Here is an 18881-nt window from a genome sequence, read left to right as displayed (position 1 = left end):
TCCTGGAAATTACCCCCCCCCCCCCTCCACACACACACACACACACACACACACACACACACACACACACACCACCTCCACCATGTAGTTTGAGATGATGTACTTATATTTGCGGCCACAAGAGAGCGCCATTAGCCATTCAATTTTGAATTCAACTGGACTGTGAGTGCTTAACTCGGTTTAACTCGCTTCCCTGCCCAATTACCCTGTCTCATAGAGCTTCACCAGCTGCTACAGTAACTGGGAGGCAAGGTGTGGCACAGCAAGTCCGAACCCGATCTCTTCATGGGTGACAAACAGTTTCTGATGATCAGCTTTGAAAACAAGACCTCCCTTAAAACCCTCATTAAAGCCCTCTGATTACTTTTTGCAAATAATATACAACACTGTCATCGTGTCACCCGTCAAACAGATACCAGGGAATGCCTTTGTTCAAACAGTGAATCTTTAATAGCACAAATATACAATACAATCAGCAGACCCCCCTCCTCCGCTTTACGATCATGTTGCACAGATGACGACTCAGAATAAAGTATTTACAGTTTTATGGCACAGACTTCAAGCAGTGTTGGGTGTGGCTGATGCGTAAGGAAGAGGGGTTGGATATATACGTTGCGGCTCATGGAGGCGAAAGGAGGGCAGAGGCGTGGTGTTCGTTTGGTGTAGGACGTAAGTGACGGACGTGTAGAGGTCAGAATGTCAGCGCTGGCGGGACAGCAGTGAGCGAGACGAGAGGGATGGCAGCATCACCACAGTGATGGGTCATATCTGGAGACACGGAGAAAGAGAGAGACAGAGAGGTGTAAAGATCGAGATACAAATACAACGACAGAAAAGTTGCGCCTTTAAACGCATACCTTGACTGTGGAAGCGTGTCTGTGCTTTCCTTCAGCAGCAGCTCTGAGACCAGTGTGTCCAGAATCTCAGGACTGGATCTCTTCCCATACCTGGAGCAGAGAGAGATGGAAAGAAGGAATTAAAAAGGGCGAGCTTAAAAATAAATAACAATAAATATAAATTTCTTTGTCCAATTACGAGCGAACAACTCTAAGTCATATCTCGCTGTGTCCTTGAGTCATATGTCCAGTCATGAGCTGAGAGAAATCTGTGCAGAATCAGACCCAGCAGGCTCAGATAGGAGTTCCATCGCAGGTGGTCACATTTGCCTCAAAAGATAAGCCGTGACGGCGCATTTGTCCCTCTGGGTGGCTTAACGCCTGCAGAGGTATCCAGCCCACTGACAGCTGAAAGCCAAGAACAGCGGGTGACTTGCCACTGCACGGTGACAGTCTGGACTTTCTTTTCTTTTTCTTTCTTTCTTCCTTCCTTCCTTTCTTAAAAAAAAAAAATCAGTGGTAAATGGGCAGCAGGCGATATCTGCTCTGTCACAAGAGAGAACGAATAATCTACAAGACCTGCAAGGTTCAGATAACTCCAACAAGTAAAATTCCACCGGACTGCCAGCTTATAGCCTCCTGGCTTTAAATGACATGACAAGCACTGTCAGAAAAAGACAGTTCTTTACTGATCAGTTTGACCAGTTGGAAGATACCAGGAAAATCGAAGGAAAAAAAAGACGTGTTATTGCCTTTACCCGTGTAACTTATGGCATTTCAGCCCAGGGCATAACAACGTTTTGAGATAAAATGAAATAGTCCCACTAAAATAGATTTATTAAAAATTATTATATAAAAAATAAAAGAACAGTGGGGGCAGCATTTGAAGAGGAAAGAAATAATGAGTAAACAATAAATACTCTGTTATGTTCTATTCTATTCTATTGGGAGGTTTAATTAGTCCGCCCACCTCTGTCTTGTAATGAGGTTGATGTAATGTCTCAGGGCTGAGTAGTACTTGGCCAGCTCCTCCGCGGGGGCGTCCTCCCCGGGGTTCTCTGGTTTCACCGGGTATGCCTCCGTCAAGGCGCCCAAGCAGACCAGCGCCCACAGCAGGAACCCCAGAGTCCCCAGCCAGCTTACCAAGTTAGGATGCATCTGGCAGAGTGAAGTACAGAACAGTTAATTAACATCAGTGGACACCTGTTATGCTGTGCTGTAAATTTCCTGGATTTGTCATTTATTCTGGATAAATTTCTTTCTGAAAACAAACAAAGCAAAAAACACGCAATTTTTTTTATTTTTTTTTTTACTGCAAACAAGGTTAGTATTCCAGAAACCAGGACTTTCATGGCATACCCAGTAGATACGCATTAGAAGTGCTACGGAGAGACTTTAAAAAGCTGAAATAATATCATGTCAACCTAATATTTACATACTTACTTTCCCCAAGGTTTAGAGCGAGATCTGCGCGCTGTCCTGTGGCGTCTCTTTTTCTCTTCTGAGCGCTTGGTGCGCGCGGCGGTTTATATGTGTGCGCCAGACGCGCTGCAGAAAAGCGCGTCAGAGCAGCGCTATCTTTGCCTTTCTTCGCGTGAACGTCACCGCTGATGCTGTCATTAGCGCGAGTGTTTTTTTATATTGAGTATTTGAAGCTCTTCCCATTAGTTTAATAGATGCAAAATAACAATGGAAAGTAGAAACAGAGTGCATTAATAAACCTGGTTTCAAATGAGAACAAGCAGTTTTAGGGATGGTTTTTCCAGACTTTAGCCAACCCTGGTGATACGCTGGTATTTTAGAATCCAAACCAATTAAGACAAGTCATGTCTATGAAGGAGCATAACATAATTATTGCTACAGGATAATTAAATTCTAAAAGGTCCACAGCAAGTGCACAGTTATGCATCTAATGGACAATTTTCCTATTGGAAATTTGCTTGACTTGTTATTAATGTAACAATATTTTTATTGCACACACACACACGCACACACACACACACACACACAGCTGCATTTAAACACACACTGTCACACAGACAGGCTGATACACACGTCAGCTCCTCTGTGGAGGAAGAAGGTAAACAATTTCACAATCAAGTAGTGATTCTTCTACATAATGAGATCAATAATCCCATTTGAAGTCACAAAAGAGTGGCAGTAATGCAACACTGTGGGCGAACTTCAAATGATTCCTCTATAGAAGGCCTCCTCACGAAAGAAACTCCTGTGACGGCGCCCTCGGCTGATCTGGAATAAAAAGACCTCAAACCGACTCACATGTGCATGAGCGCCATTTGACTGAATCAGTCCACTAATTTCATTTTGCCGTTATTCCCTCAGATGAAATGAGACTGTGACTCTCAATGTGAACAAAAGCCCTAAATGTGAATGTCACGACACGTCAGCCAAAGAAGAGCCCAATCTCCAAGGAACCCACTTAATAAGAAAACCCAAATAGCACTTCAAATGAATCTGTATCACAGAGTGCTTCATTTACCTCCCATTCATAATCCTTTTGTATACCAGCCCGCAGCCGTATAATCTGTCAAAATCAGTATTCTTCAGCAGTGCTGCTTTTTTAAGTTGCGCAGAGGATGCGTTAAGAGGTTTTTGTGTAACACAGGATGCTAAGAGGGGAGATGAGGGATGGGGCACAAGTGAGAGAGTGTGGAGCACAGAGTCATGACCAAATCGTCATGATCGCAGGCAGGAATGAGAACTTTCAGTCCTCCTCAGGGGATGCGTGCGCGCAAAGAGAGCACTTCATCAGGTATAACAGCGTTTTCAAGGAAACAGCTTGCATGTATACGTAGGTGTCTGACTTGTGTGAGTGGAGCAGATGTCTAAAGCACTCCGACAAAGTTGAGAGGTCAAATAGTGTCTGCTTGATTAAAAAGGCGGGGGGTGGGCTTTTAAGTTTTTGACCCGATAATGGCACTAGATAAAACGTTAAAGGAGCTAAAACATCTCACCGCTAATGGTGGCATTAAAGGAAAAAGCCAGGGCATCACCTTGGTAGAGATTAGTCATCTAGGATCCGTGCATGGCTGTGAAAAAGTTTGCTGATCCATCCAGCAGGTGTTTAGAAAGTGTACAGCTCCGAAGAGAAAACGCAGGCTTCCTGGCGATGCTTACAGATAAAGTCATGGGATCACTCATCCACTGGGAAACATGACTGTGTGATCATGAATTCACTGGATGCAATGTTGTTGAGATCTTTCAGTTTCCACCAAAGTGAATTAGAGCCAATCAGTACATTTCCATACAAAGATGTGGAACATTCAGCATTTGCTCCTGTACTATATCGTACTTTTAGAGGTCTCTGGGGTCATACCATGTGAGGTACTGCTGTTGTACCCTGGACAGGGTGTAGTTATTTGTATGGTTTTTACAGAGTTTTTACAGAGAGAAGTCTTGGTCTTCAGGTGACATTTTTCTATTTTATTCTCTTATTTCTTAATGAGGTACACGGGCTTCCATTAGTTTAGCTTTTTGATTAATTCAGAACAGGACTGGCATTTTGTAAAGCATTTCTTAGTCTTGTTTGGCCCTCAGAAAGGTACATATAGTTACCTTTAGGTCCAATCAGGGGGGAATATAATCAGTGGATGAATCCCAAACTAAATATGCCTGTCAGACAGTGGATTAGGAGACACGCGCAGACAAATCGGTGTCTTTAGGGATACCTTTGAGCTTTTGAAACAGCACGCATCCTTGCCAGCAAGAGTCAAAGAGCCTTTAGACATATAGAAAGAGAAGCTCGGTAGATAAACTCAGGGAAAATATAACAAGTGGCGAATAGCCCACCACTACATGAAGTCCCCCTCTGCTGCTTGATTGAAAGCTGGATGGAAATGCAATGCAGTTTAAGTGAATCAGAGACATTAATTCTGAGAAAACTCTGCAGTGCAATTCACACTGGAGAGGTTTGATGGGTGTAAAAGGGTGTTATTGTAAATCACTGTCAAAAGTATTTATTAATACACAGGTGAAAATAGTCCTCAACAAATGCACTTAGTCCTGCTTGAATTTTTCTTCTAGATATCCATTTAAAAAAAAAAAAAGGGCTATGTCTTTAATTCATTATTTAAAGACTATTTTTTTAACAGTAAGAACAATATATAACACCACCAGCCTTATCATTTTACATCTAAGGTGAGACAGGGGATCAAAAATAATCAGCTAACAAGTATGCAAATAGGAGACATTTTGCCAGTGACATCTTTGCTTATTTGCGGCTTCTTTCTTACTGCACATACAGAGGATTAGTCTGTGCTTGGGGTTATAACAGTCTCATCCAGTGTTCTGTTCATTAAATATTTACATCATGATCTATAATTAAAAAAGCTCTGACAACCAGGTCAGATATTGGAGGAAATCTGGTGAATTTCTGTACATCACAAAAGAGGAAAAGGAAGAGGACGAGGGCACCGTTCTTCAAACTCAGGGGGAGAAAAATGGTTAAGTGACAGGGCTAAGAGAGTTCAGGGGAAATGTGATCATTCATTTATGTTAGCATCAGCACTAATAATATCAGTGCATTTAGAAAGATGGCTACCAATCAGCCTAATACAGTCCCAGTTATGCTGGCTAATTAGACAAATTAAAAAAATACCTGCAATTAAGTTAACAATGATGTATCAATGCAGCACCTTTAAGGTAACCGCTGCAGAAAATAATTTAATGAAGAGCTGGCATTATCAGAAATCGGCTCTGTGGAGACCGACTCCTTCAGAGAGCAAGCTGTTTAAATGCAAATTTGTTTTCTCCTCCTCTCATCAGCCTCCTGGTTTGTACAATAAGTTCTCTCCCGGGATTTGTAGAGATGAAAAGGCTCGCAATTTTCGGCTGCTCTGAATGACACTTTTCAAATTTACAGTGTGTACGAGCGCACGAGGAAACAGTGACAAGCAGGCTATGTGTGTCGTCTCTGTCAGGCAGTTGCATGCAAACAGGCCAAATCCCATTGCAGCTTTGTGCTTTCTTTGGCTATAACGGCATTTTTACATACAACTCTGACATCTAAATTGCTGCTTTTGACTACACTATTGTGCAACGGTGACTTGTGGTAAGCAAGCACTACTATTACTTAGATAGGGCACGGCAGCTCCCGGTTTAGCTGCAAACTGAAGGTGATTTGAGCGCCATTGCAGAGGATTGTGGTTTGTCATCGATTAAATAAACCAAGGCACTGGATTAGCGAGTTTAACAAAGTCTGATTGTTGCTTGTATAGCTCTGCTTCATCATAATAACAATTGACTTACATTAGGTGACATTTAAGTTAACAATAGTTTTACAGAAAGATTTCTGCTGAACAAACTTCATAGAAGCATATCCCCAATGGTTCTTCTTTGTCTTGGCTTTGACATTAACTGACAGTCTTTGTAGGCAATTATGCAACATCTCAAAGAAACCTAAGCTTCTCCTCTACTTTCAGATCACAGAAAATACAATACTGACAACCCTCATAGAGGAAACATTCATTTCTTCTTCTGTTTATTCATTTCTTCTTCTCCTTATTAAACACCCACTGCTTTAAGAGTCAAACTGCTTTCACTAATTTTAATTTACCTGTCTTAACCTTGTCTGTCAGCGCTCCTTGCTGTCTCCTCTGATCTGTGTGAGTATGCGTCTGTATCTGTATGGGTGTTTGCAAGTGTGTCTCATCTGCTTCTGGGGTGAAAGCAGCACCAGTGTCATGTCAAGAGAAGCATCATATAAGGTCTTTTGAGAGACAGATGAACAGAAGGTCACGCCAGCAAGCTGTGACAGGTTGGTTCGGCTCAGGTGTGCAGGTGGGAGTCCTGAGCTTTTATATTAGGAAACCTGATGAAACCTGTAACACGTCAAAGGGCCCTAAACTTTAGTTTAATAAATGTTACGACCTGTGTAAGACCACGGCAGTCTGTGTGCGTCACTGTTATGTCTGCTGTCACATTGAATTGAATTTATCTGAGTCATTTTGGCGAGGTTTTAATTTTTTTTTGAGTGGCAGAGTGACAAAAAATAACCTTAAACAACAATTAAAATTGATTCTTTTAATTCTTTTAAAACGTATGTATTTAAACACAAGACACACAATCAAATGAATGACGTCACAATTTCCAAATCATAACTATTTAACATATTAGTATGTCTACTGAATACATTGACAGTACTTTTCCATCCATTTATTATACTGTAGCTGTAAATATATGTTAAAATATTTTACCAACTTATTAGATACCATATAGAAGACGCCTGGTAATAGTGTGTAAACAATGCATTAGTAGGCATTTGAAAGCATCAAGAGAATGTGCTGCATTCATGACGTTCACATTCACTGTGAATCAGCCACTGACTATGCCCCGATACTTATTTTGTACATTAAAAGCATCTGCAGATTTAATGTTATTATTAGGGTAGCATAATGCATGGTTAGGCTACTGTGAATACAGATGTTCACACTAAAACAGTGGGAATTTTTTACAACAAGTGCAATATTATAATTAAAACTGCTTATAAAGATGTTTGAGTTTAAGTGCTGTTTCTTGCATAATTTATTCATACTTAGGATTAATGATACAAAATAGTACTGCACTTTAAGAGGCTTAAAATTGGGCTACGGTAAGTCTTGAGACAAGGGAGATATTATTCTCATCTAGGCTAAATGTTTTGACCTCTGATAATGGCAAACGTGTAATGTGCTTTAAAATGAACTGCTGCGGGAAACATGCTTGTTTCCTTTGTTGCTTCTTAAATAGGAAGCTCCCACAGCTGTCTATTAAATGTAAATCCATGTAAAGCTAGGCTGGTTAGCTTAGCTTAGTCTCTGTTCAAAGGCAGCAAATCCACTAAAGCTCACTAATTAACCCATTATATCTCATTTATTTAATTAAAGAGTGTTTTACTGTACATGCAGAGGTTGAGCTGAGCACAAACACACAAGCACAGGCCCACAGAGAGGGTCACTGCACTTGTTGCTAGCCAGTGTACAGCTAATGTTTAACATAGTTGTTACATTGGCTGTTTAAGATGATTACAAATGGTCAAAAAGGGTGGATTCACACCAATAACAAGGTCAAGAAACATTTTACAAGAGAAAATACAATCACTAGTAATTCATCAGCGTGTCAGATAGGTGTTTACCAGTCTTCCTAGTTTTTATGCTAAGCTAATTAGCTGATGCAAGGCAACCCTATACTTAACTGAGAGATCTGAGGATAAATGGGACATTTCCCAAAATTGAAATGTATTCTCTGCGTACTAGCTTTAAAATTAAGACTAGATTCAATCATCTGACACAGATTTTAGATTTGTGATCGTTAATTGCATGCTAATATATGCTGTCTTTAATGTTTTTATTTTTTTATATTTCCTTGTTGTTTTGTGTTTTCTTATTGTACTATGAAATTTCATGCTGTAATTTTATACTGTTGTAAATATGTATTTGGTTTTTGGACCAAATTGTTGTACATTACCTGATGCTTTATTAAATTTATTATTGTTTTTGTCTGACCTGCCAGGGAGTACAGACGAAAAGTAGGTTTTTGGCTTTTCTGGCATATTTACTTTACACTGTCCCTTTAAAATAAATAAATTCATATATATATAGGCATCAGTTAAGTTGTCAAAATCTGCTGCTAGGCTTTTAACATGCAGCAAAAGGAGTAACTACATTACATCAGTCCGTGCAGCCCTTTATTAGTTAACTGTTAGTTTTAGAATTGATTTCAAGATTTTACTGCTGTTTTTTTAAGTGCTACAGGTTCAGACTCCAGCCTATATCTGTGAGATGCTGACATGAACCTGCACTGGTCCCAACTAAAAGTCTTGGAGCATTTGAAGTTCAGGCCCCACAGATGTGGAATATTCTGGAGGCAGATCTCAGGTGGGCAAAATCTGTAACCTCTTTCAAATCTGAACTTTAAAAATGCATGTTTGTTGCTTTTATTATTATTAGGCACTTTGTAACTTTTATTTACTTTTATTAAGTGCTATATAAACACAAACAGTGTAAAGTCAATGGATTTTCTTTTTGTGTGTGTATAATTTACCTGACTTTAAAAGAAAAAAGAGCTACAGTTTTGTGGAAACTCTCACTCAAGAGAAAGGACAAGAGTGAGTCTACAACAAACCTTAGGCTCTGTCCTGCCTTGACAGCTATAATTTTAGATATTTTATATTTTGGGCCTCCTGTTACTTCACATTGTTACTGAAAAACAAATTGTGGAAACCCTACTGTCCTTTATCATTGACTTATAGCTTTCATGGTATCCTAGCGTTTATAAGTGCCTCATTGCTAGGTTGAATCAATAACAGCAACACTAGTAACACTAATTCGTCTCTATCACTGGCTACGTTGTGTATTTGTTTAAACTCATATGAACTCCATCAGTGTTCATATATTTATGAATGAGTGTGTGGGTGTGTGTAGCTGCTTGTGTTTAAGCACGTGCTAGCCAAACAATCATTAGCTATACAATACCTTTGTCTCTGTTATCACAGTGTCTTACGAAAAAGCAAAATCCATTTCTCTCACCTCACTCGCCACCCCCCTCCCGAGTCTGTCGACACAGGAGGAGATCGAAGCACAGCATCTATGAAGTCAATTTCCCATTGTTTCTACCACAAAAGAGAGGAAACACACACACATCTATGCCTTAGATTCATGAAATTCTGATTTTTTTTTCATTCCTCTTACACATTACTCTGTTTTCTTCAAGTAAGAACAGAAAAAAGCTCTTCAGATTCTTTTGGTAATCAGGAGAGGATTCATGGAAAAAGACTGGCCTGCCACACTGAAAGTCTTGGGTTGAAGATGTTAAAAAATAATTTAGTAATCAGATTATTAATGAATAACTAAAATGGTAAACTAGGGAACTATAGATCTCACTAGATATCCATAAACATAATATCATAGTAACAATACTGTATGTTTGTGTAGTAATAGGTCTACAATAAATTGGACTCTCACATTATAGGACATTCCAACCATTAGATTTGGTGAGTAAATTGTCACATGCTAGATAAGGAGGACCATTATGTTAATCATTTACTCATGAATTATATATTATTTAAAATTATATAATAATGGATTGGATTTATATAGCGCTTTACAATGCCACTATTCATTCACTCACTGGTGGAGGCAAGCTACAGTTGTAGCCACAGTTACAGAAGAAGCGAGGCTGTCATATTACGCCATCGGCCCCTCTGGCCAACACCAGTAAGGTAAAGTGTCTTGCCCAAGGACACAACGACCAGGACAGAGAGCCCGGGGATCGAACTGGCGACCTTCCGGTTATAGATACGCTTCCCAACCCCCTAAGCCACGGTCGCCCATAAATATATTTAATATGTAATTGAACACTGTAAATCTTGTTTGTGCATTGTGGATGTAAAAGTGGAACAAATGAAAATCATTTTCATGCTCTGTATTGGAAGTGAACTGCACTGTACCTTTTAAATAAATAAACAAACTGAAATTGAAATACTTGTGTTATGATTTAGCATTTTCCTCTTCAGTCTTGGGCAGCACAATGGTGTGGTGGTTAGCCTCAAAGCCAGAAGGCCAGTATAGTTACAAAACCATAAACTGTGTGTGAAAGGTAAAAGTAGCCCCTGGTCTGTAACATGAAGCCACTTTGAAAACGCTTTAAACCTGCATTTTTACTAATGGCCAGCAGGGGGCAACTCTTCTGTTACAAAAATCCTGGTTATGTGGAAGTCTATGAGAAAATCACGTTACTGCTCATTTGATTTGTGTTCAGTAAGTATCTCGTAATGAGTTTATAGTTCCAATCACTAGTTTAAAATCTTCCACAACATGATGTGATATTCATTGAGTAAATGTAAAGTAAAACAGGTAATAAAGCAGGTCATTCGTGCCAGCATGCTAATTACTATGATTGCCAAGATGCTAATGTATAGGTGTGCCCTTACATCCTGCAGTTTCTCAGCCAGATCTTGACAGTATTTGTTGCTTTTATTACCTGTGGTCACCTCTGCTTTTTCTGAAAGTCAACACAGGAAGAGCCAAGACGCAACCATGGATATACACATGCATTCATTCAATTTATTATGTCACAAAGCCATGATTTTAGCTAATAAATAGCAGTACACACAAACATATAGGCTGTCTTCCTCCTTTCATCCTCTGTAAAGTGGTTATAATAGACACTCTCTGAGTTCTTAGCATCATTTTGGGAATTCTCTTCAAAATTGTATCCCTAGATTCTAACTTAGCATGTAAGTGTTTTTTTTTAATGATGTGTCAGAACCTATCTGTTGTGTTTCTCTGTGCCTCTGCATGAATATTTTTTACCCCTCTGTCTGTGGGGAAATTGCAGGAAGAGTTCTTTACCTCCAGTTAATTCAGTATTTGTTTACAATAACTGTCACACGGGTAATTAAGTGTCTTCTTGCGCAGTAATTGCCAATTTAATCTTCCGTTCTTGTCTCTTGATTTGTTGCGTCGAATCTGTCAGTCAAGCAGGGCGTGGTTTCCATGGGGATGAGTCAAGTGTAGTAGTCATTCCCCTCAACAGGTTTCTGAACTAAATTACCTGTGGCCTCCTTAACGGGGTTGCTATGGAAAGGCAATTACACTAAATAGTAATTGTGCCAGACTAATTCGTCAGGCCTTTACCGCTTAAATTAATAGGTTTTTCACCTCTTGCTCTGCCTCACCCCATCCCACTCTGCGATAAGCAAACAGTGTAAATAGGTTAAGTTTTTCTAAGAATGCTTGATTCTCTTCTAAGTAGCAAAGGAGAAACACGATTAATATTTTGAAGTGTGTAAACAGCTGTGATTGGTTGCATGCATGCTTTATTTAGCCTGATACCATGGGCATTGTGGATACTCTGAATCTGAAGTTTCAGCTTTGAGATTTCAGATTCCTCTTGGTTCCTTTTTAAACACTCGCCTGCTGAGACCCAGGTGCATCCATGTCGTCCTTCGAGCACAGACCAATGTCCTTTCCCCCACGACCACCTGCTCAACTCACTAACTCGCACAAACACATGCCGAGTTCCCTTAGGTAATGCCAACATTACAACACAGGTGACTTGAAATTCACTGGGCACTGCCAATGTGGATGCTGATCCAGTTTGACTTGCGATCATCAGAGTAGGAACATCTGTGTGGGAGTAAATCCTCATTTGGAGCCTCATTAATTGTGTTTCTAGGTTGAAGACGTTTGAAAGTAGGCTGTCAGTGAAGAATACATGACCCGCTTCTATCGTCATTCACTGGATGGATTAAATCAACTCTCATCATTCCTGATCTACCGTGAGGAATGGGATTAATCAATCGGAGACAGTACATCTATCTGCAAATTAAAAACTGCGCTCATCAGTGAGCACGTAGCGCCGTGGTTCTGCTGTTATTTTAGTGATGTGTTGAGTGGGTGGCTTCTTCACAACAAGAAAACGTCAGTCATAAATGGCTCACATGCGTAAACTGACCAGTTTAATAAATAAATGTTAGAGTGACTATTCATTGCCATAAGAATTTTAGGAATTAAACTTTAAGGACCACTAGTTCATAGAAAATATATTTCTGGAAGTGGAAAACATTCAATATAACTTCCAATCTTCCTAGAACTGAACATCCCAGGAAATTCACCCCAAGGTCCAACCATGCAACGTTCAGAAAAATTGTAAAAGAAAATCCAAGTGCTTGAGCTCAGACTCTACAGGTCTCAATTAGATGCTAACATTTGTGACAATAATCTTTGGCCTTTGTGTCTCTTTGGAGAAAAACAAACACACCTACTGTCAGCACAGTGGTGGAGGGATGATGACTTTGGCTTGTTTTGCAGCCACGGGACCTTCGCAGCTTGTTATCCCTGAGTCGACCATGAACTCCTCTGTATACTAAAAAGGCCATAGCTAAAGAAAATGGACAATGATCCCAAGTGCAGCTGCAAATCTACAACAGAATGAATGGGAAAAAAAAGTCAAGATCCTGCAGTAGTCCAGTAAAAAGTTCAGGTCTGAACCTGAGTGAAATGCTATGGACCTTGAAAGAACTATGTATATACAAATGCCCATAAACCTCCTTGAGCTGAAGCAACATTGTAAGGCACAATGTAAGAGAGCAATCAAGACACACAGAAAACAATGACCTTAAATTCTTCAAACAAAGAAGAACCACCCATGAGAAAACTTTCTTTTTCACATGACTATAAATTGGCTGTAGATGTGAATGTGAGCAAGAATGGTCGTAACCCTCAACTTGTTGGCCCTGTGATAGATCAGCGACCTGTCCAGGGTGCATCCTTCCTTTCCTCTTATGACAGCTGGCATAGGTTATAGGCCCCCATGACCCTGAATAGGATAACTGGAAGAAGATAGATGGGTGGAAAAGTTTAGGAAAAAAGATAGCTGGTGAACAGGTTCCAAATCTTAGAAAAATGTTATGATGGTGATTGAGTAAAACTCAAAATGATAGCTGAGCAGGTTTTAATTTAGTCTTGTATTTTTCATCTTTGGTTTGCTGTTACAAATGTCTTCAGTCTCTCACTCGTGTAGATGATGAGTGGCTCTTGAGAAAGCTGCCAGGGCTGCTTGATTATGGAAAAAACAAAACAAAACTTAATAGCATTTATTTTGCCAGTTGTTTAATACAATTACACACAGACTTTAGGAAAATTGTAGTCTTATATACTTTAAAAAGGTTGACCTTTGGATTAATTTGAGTTTAAATAACTTTAATAATAATTCAACTGAAGATGACTAAATAAATAATTTTGAAATCAAATACACTTTTCCACATCATGGTGGGGAGTGAGTCTGTGGCAAAATTAAAGCAATGGGATCTACAAATGAGAGGAAATATGAGAGAATTAATGCAAAACAGAATGTGGCCCAATGATTGTCTTATCTTGATTATCTTGTTTTAACAATCATAAGAAGCTTAAACTGTAACTGAAATTAAAATTTGCAACCCACAATCTGCTTGTTCTGCACAGCCCTGTTTTGAAAAGACACACACGGGCGAAGGGTGAACTACACACAGATACACACACACGTTTCCTTTTTTCAGGACAGTAACTTCATGAACACTTGCACATGATGCATTTTAGTGACATCTGTCAATGCAACAAAACCCTGGGTCACACCCTTCCTGAATGAGCAGTGCATTCAGGGCGATCGTGGCTCAAGAGTTCGTCTTGTAATCGGAAGGTTGCCGGGCTCGGACCGTCTCGGTCATTGTGTCCTTGAGCAAGGCACTTCACCTACCGTCTACTGGCGATGGCCAGAGGGGCTGATATGGCAGCCTCGCTTCTGTCAGTCTGCCCCAGGGCAGCTGTGGCTACAACTGTAGCTTGCCTCCACCAGTGAGTGAATGAATAGTGGAATTGTAAAGCGCTTTGAGGGTCTCGAAAAGCGCTATATAAATGCAATCCATTATTATACATCATATCTTAATTTTTACCATCATAGTCACACTTGTGAGTTTCAGCAGAGACGCCAAATAAAGAGGACCTTGGTTTGTGCATCATGGCAGCACAAACAGCATTATAAAACAGACAACATCTACTTGATAAAGCATTGTTTCGTCTTCTTAAAAGTTCACAAAAACAGTGTGTCAAAATCTGGATCATCGTAATAATGCTGCCAGTGGTTCCCCCACTCAGCTCTTTGACTGAACCGATATACTGTATTGTCAGTAATTGTTCAGTTGCATGGTGGGATTTAGTCACAGCTTTTGCTGACAGCTGATTATATCACTTTGTCACGACACTGACAAAGACATACTTTTCAGTGAAAGCTGAAATGATTTCACTTTGAACCAAGCTGCTTGTTCTTCAACTCTGAAAAAGGCGTACAGTTGCAGTCCAAAGACATTTTTTTTTTTTAACCTTAGTCTTGCTTCTGCACTAGGGCTGGGTATCGTCACTGATTTCTAGAATCGATTCGATTCCGATTCACAAGGTCCCGAATCGATTTGATCCACGATTCAATTCAATTCGATTCAATTCGATTCAATTCAATTCGATTTGAATCTGGGAAATTTTGCCTCAGACAGTCAGAAATATTAGAATTCAGATCAGTACATTAACATATCTTTGTATCTATAAAAAGGAAGCTGACACTCGCAAGACTTTATCAAAGGTGTGAGCATCACAGCAGATGCCCTTGTGTCAAAATAGCTGAAGATAAAACACAGAAAAACATTTCCTGGCCTGGGATTTTATAAAAATATTCTGCAGTACATCAAAAACGAAAGAAAACCATTAATCAACATATGAACATTACCTCTGAAGTTGCAGCGGTTTTATTAGAGACATGGCTGAGTGTTTTGCATAATTTTAAAAAATTTAAATTTGTTCAGTAGCCCATTGAACGGCAGAAATTAGGTTTTCTTTTCGGAAGTAAGTAAAAGGGAAAAAAACAGCAGCCAACAGCCTGTAAACAACGGTAGACTTGTGCGTAACAAGCAAGCGAATAATGAAGAAAACAGATTTTTAGACGGGAAACTGTTCTTGAAGTATACAGAGAGAGAGAGAGAGAGAGAGAGAGCTGTGCATGAAGTGTGATTTTATCGTGGTGGAAGCAAAACAGCAAAAGTCAGAGGGAATTCATGACGATGTTTATGTGAAGCGTAGTTTGGATCTTCTTTTGCTGCTGGTTCAGTCAATATTGTTTGGAGAGAGATCAAACTAACAGCTCTAGAATCAGCACAAAAAGGGTGTAAACACAAAGCTCGGACCGCCGAAACATCAGAATCAGCGAGCTGTCGGCTTTTAGCCCTGACTGTGTCCGTGCCGTCAGGTGAGAAAGGCGACATCTCACTGATTCTAATCCGTCGGCGGGTCCGCGCTTTGTGTTTACGTCTTTGTGCAGAATCCGTGTACCTGCTCTCATTTACTGTTTTAGCTGTTTGGTGGTTGTCAAAACTGAGATTCTGGCATTTCGGGCAAAATAAATTTATATTAAAAAATCGATTCAGGATTTTAATGAATCGATATCACGTTATCCAAGCCAGAATCGATTTTAATCGATGAATCGATTATCAAAACCCACCCCTATTCTGCACACATGGTAGATTTTAAATCAAACAATCAACATGTGATTGAAGTGCAGATTTTCGAAGTTTCAGATTTTTAATTCAGGGGGTTTAACAAAAGTAGCGCATCAACTGATTGTGAATTACAGCCATAGTATATGCAGAGAAATGGGGGTGTGACTGTATGCAGATAGTATGCAGAGTGCAGGCTGCAAACATAGCCTGTGGATTCATTAATCTAAGCGGTTTACACATTCACCTAATAAGCGGGAAATCTCTGGTTCGATCCCAAGGGGAGACACTAATCCCTTTGGGGTTACATCAGGAAGGCCAACCTACGATAAAAAATCTGCCAAATCAAACATGCGAGCTACCCCTGTGGCGACCTCTTGTGAATAAGACTGCAGCTTAAGGTAGCTTTCTACAGGACTATACTGTGTGCACAGATGCAGCCAAATACTGCAAAACTGGAACACCATGTCAAAGTGCAAATGGATAATGACCCAAAGAATACTGCAAGAGCAACCGAAGAGTTTCACAATGCACAGAAATGGGATATTCTTCAATGACTAAGCCAGTCATCCAATCTGAGCCCAACAGAGTGTGTTTTATAGTTTCTGAAGACCAAACTCAAAGCACATACACCCGAAAGCAGCAACAGAAGGTCGCTGAGCATCTCATGCAGGAAAAAGAGCATTTGATGATCTCCATGGGTTCTAGACTTCAGGCAGTCACTGACTGCACAGGATTTTCACAGAAGTATTAAAAATAACCTATTTCAAATTATGCTGGTTTATCCAATTACGCCTCTGTAAATGGGGGATAGTGTATAAAAATAGCTGTAATTCTTACAATGCTTACTCGCTGCCTGCAATCCACATACAATTCGCATATCACCACACCCCCATTTAGTTATACGGCTATATATCTTAATCAGTCAATGCAGGACTTTTGTTAAACCCTTGAATTAAAGCTTTTTTCTTTTATCTAAAATCTCCCAAAAATGACAACAATTTCAGCATTGTCCAAATATGTATGCATTGAGTATTTCATATTCATTATCCTATGGATACACACAAACCAATGTTGTATTTTATTGTTTGTTGGTCCCTCTCTTACAGAGAGCAAACCTTGATGCTTTAGCTGATGTTGGGTTGGCCTTTAATGCTGAGCAGCTCTGCTGAAGGCTTTCTTGATCTAAAAAAAAAATACAGCAGAGATTATGGAAATCATGTATGGAAGGAGGTGTCATTGCAAAATATAAGCAAAATTATGGAGCAATCAGTCCACTGCATAAAGTTTGAATCTTTTTACACACTGTACTATAATCAAAAGAAAGACATATATTTTTGTGTCCACACAGCTGTACTCCAAATCTAGTCTGGGACAAATCGAGATGATAACCACACACAGTCTTTACTCTACACTTTTCACTTTTCATGAACAAATCGCAGCACTGCAGGTTTCATCATTTCAACACTGACACTCCACTGCACTTTGCTGCCCTCCTATGTGCTTTAATGGAACTAACAGTACATACAGTTGAATGCATCCAAAAACACCCTAGCAAAGGCTGGATCACTCTATAATTCAAAGAGCCTGAGATTTTTAAAAAAAAGGGGTTTAATGGTCTTAGTGCTTATAGGGTGTTGGTGTTAAACCATACATGTGTAAAAACGGATCTCTACTTTTGCTTCCCTTGGAAGAAAGACAAAAAGGTTATATGCAGTTATAGTCTTACCCGAGCCACTGATTTCCAAAGCTAGGTAACCATCAATCAAGGAGCTGAACCCTGTCAGCCCACCCATGGCAGCATAAGGGACATCCCTGCCCACAGGCTGACCCCGTGCCTCCCTCTCCAGTTTTGTCTCAACCTGCCAAGAAGATAGAGCAAACACAATAAAGTTTTATTTGAAATTATGCAGAGTAATAGAAATCTAGATCTAGCATCTGCTTCTTTTACAAGAAGAAAACATGTTTGATGTTTGAGTTGTCTTACCAGAGTCTGGTGTTCAGAGCTGGGCTGGCCACACCCACAGGTGTAGGGACTCTGGAATCCAGAACAGGAACTGCCTGATAAAAAAGTCAGCAGAACAAGAGTCCACATAGGTGCTGGAGTTCACACTGAGTGGAGTAAACCTCTAATACAGTTTTAAAATGTAGTGATTTCAGACTCACAAGACTTGCACAAGTGGCCTGCTGCTTCACTGTGATGTTGAGGTAAGTGTTTACACCTGCAGCGCACGGGGTTCGGTCCAAGCCGAGGAACGTACTCGTAGGCAGGACAGCAGCATCCCTTGACTCTGCATGGTAAGGCCAGGGGTCGCTCAGAGGGAACCACTTCCCAGTCTGTTTTATGTTGCTTGTACCTGGATTACATTTCATTACTGAGCATGTGCAAGAGAGAAGGATGTCTGTGTGTGAGTTATAAAGGAATGTGTTACCTATGTGCACAGAAGCACTGTGTTTCTGGGCCAATCAGCTTACAGTCAATACCCCCAGCCACTCCATAGCTCACATATAACCGGTTTTTAAGTCGCTGAGAAAACATCTTCTTCCTGTATTCCTCATATTGCTCTGGAGTGAAGAGCTTTTCTCCATCATCATCACCCACAATCCTTCAGAAGACGAACCACCAATAGGAATAATATTACATACAGTTAAATCTATTTATATTCCTTGCTTTCCTATAATACGAGCTTATCTAATTGTAATAGCATGGTCGCTATGTTAACTTTGGCAAAAGCTGTCACGTGACGGTGACTGAAAAACCAAAACCATCAGTCAAAAGACACTCGCCAAACAAACCTTCTGTATTCCCAGTAGTCATCAACTGCTTTTAAAGCGGATTGATCGAGATCTATTTTCTCCATGTTGTTAGAGGTTTAACTTGTAGCTGTAGCTCGCTCCTCGCACAGTAGCTACTCTTTGTGTTTACAACCAGTTTTAAAATTGCCATGGAGATGGTTTTAGATTTCCCTCTAACGGGCGCAGGGTGAACTACACACACACACGCACACACAAAGCAATGACGGATTTGT

General features: G+C 40.1%; 2 protein-coding genes across 3 annotated transcripts; both read right to left on the bottom strand.

The window, feature by feature from the left end:
* Positions 1–427: 427 nt before the first annotated feature.
* npy (neuropeptide Y) lies at positions 428–2390 on the bottom strand. The gene is made up of 4 exons (XM_084919219.1): positions 2280–2390; positions 1807–1994; positions 858–947; positions 428–768 (listed from the first exon to the last, which is right to left on the bottom strand). Exons 2-4 carry the CDS (start codon positions 1992–1994, stop codon positions 747–749), a joined length of 300 nt encoding a protein of 99 aa, XP_084775345.1. The 5' UTR covers positions 2280–2390; the 3' UTR covers positions 428–746.
* A 4473-nt stretch (positions 2391–6863) lies between these two features.
* Positions 6864–18851, bottom strand: fam221a (family with sequence similarity 221 member A). 2 transcript variants are annotated; one of them, XM_084919216.1, is made up of 7 exons: positions 18649–18851; positions 18285–18458; positions 18019–18209; positions 17840–17913; positions 17582–17714; positions 12597–17037; positions 6864–9444 (listed from the first exon to the last, which is right to left on the bottom strand). In XM_084919216.1, the coding sequence occupies exons 1-6, from the start codon at positions 18711–18713 to the stop codon at positions 16934–16936; spliced, it is 741 nt and encodes a 246-aa protein (XP_084775342.1). In that variant the 5' UTR covers positions 18714–18851; the 3' UTR covers positions 6864–9444; positions 12597–16933. The 2 variants fall into 2 exon arrangements, with proteins under 2 accessions (XP_084775342.1, XP_084775343.1); XM_084919217.1 differs by having other exon boundaries at positions 12601–17037.
* Positions 18852–18881: the final 30 nt, after the last annotated feature.

The sequence above is a fragment of the Perissodus microlepis genome, chromosome 22 (assembly GCF_051167445.1).
Source record: "Perissodus microlepis isolate ML-2025 ecotype Zambia chromosome 22, ASM5116744v1, whole genome shotgun sequence".
Classification (NCBI taxonomy): Eukaryota; Metazoa; Chordata; class Actinopteri; order Cichliformes; family Cichlidae; genus Perissodus; species Perissodus microlepis.
Note: the sequence above shows the minus strand (reverse complement) of the source record. Positions and strands in the feature narration are given on the sequence as shown.

What these genes read in the sequence shown, in the direction of transcription:
- npy (XM_084919219.1), bottom strand. Translation starts at nt 1,994, where the DNA reads ATGCATCCTAACTTGGTAAGCTGGCTGGGGACTCTGGGGTTCCTGCTG. An exon ending in AACCTCATTACAAGACAGAG is followed by an intron (nt 948 to 1,806) that starts GTGGGCGGACTA and finishes TCTCTGCTCCAG; the next exon opens with GTATGGGAAGAGATCCAGTC. An exon ending in GACACGCTTCCACAGTCAAG is followed by an intron (nt 769 to 857) that starts GTATGCGTTTAA and finishes CCGTGTCTCCAG; the next exon opens with ATATGACCCATCACTGTGGT.
- fam221a (XM_084919216.1), bottom strand. Translation starts at nt 18,713, where the DNA reads ATGGAGAAAATAGATCTCGATCAATCCGCTTTAAAAGCAGTTGATGAC. An exon ending in AGGCCACTTGTGCAAGTCTT is followed by an intron (nt 17,914 to 18,018) that starts GTGAGTCTGAAA and finishes CTTTTTTATCAG; the next exon opens with GCAGTTCCTGTTCTGGATTC. An exon ending in TTTGGAAATCAGTGGCTCGG is followed by an intron (nt 17,038 to 17,581) that starts GTAAGACTATAA and finishes TTTTTTTTTTAG; the next exon opens with ATCAAGAAAGCCTTCAGCAG.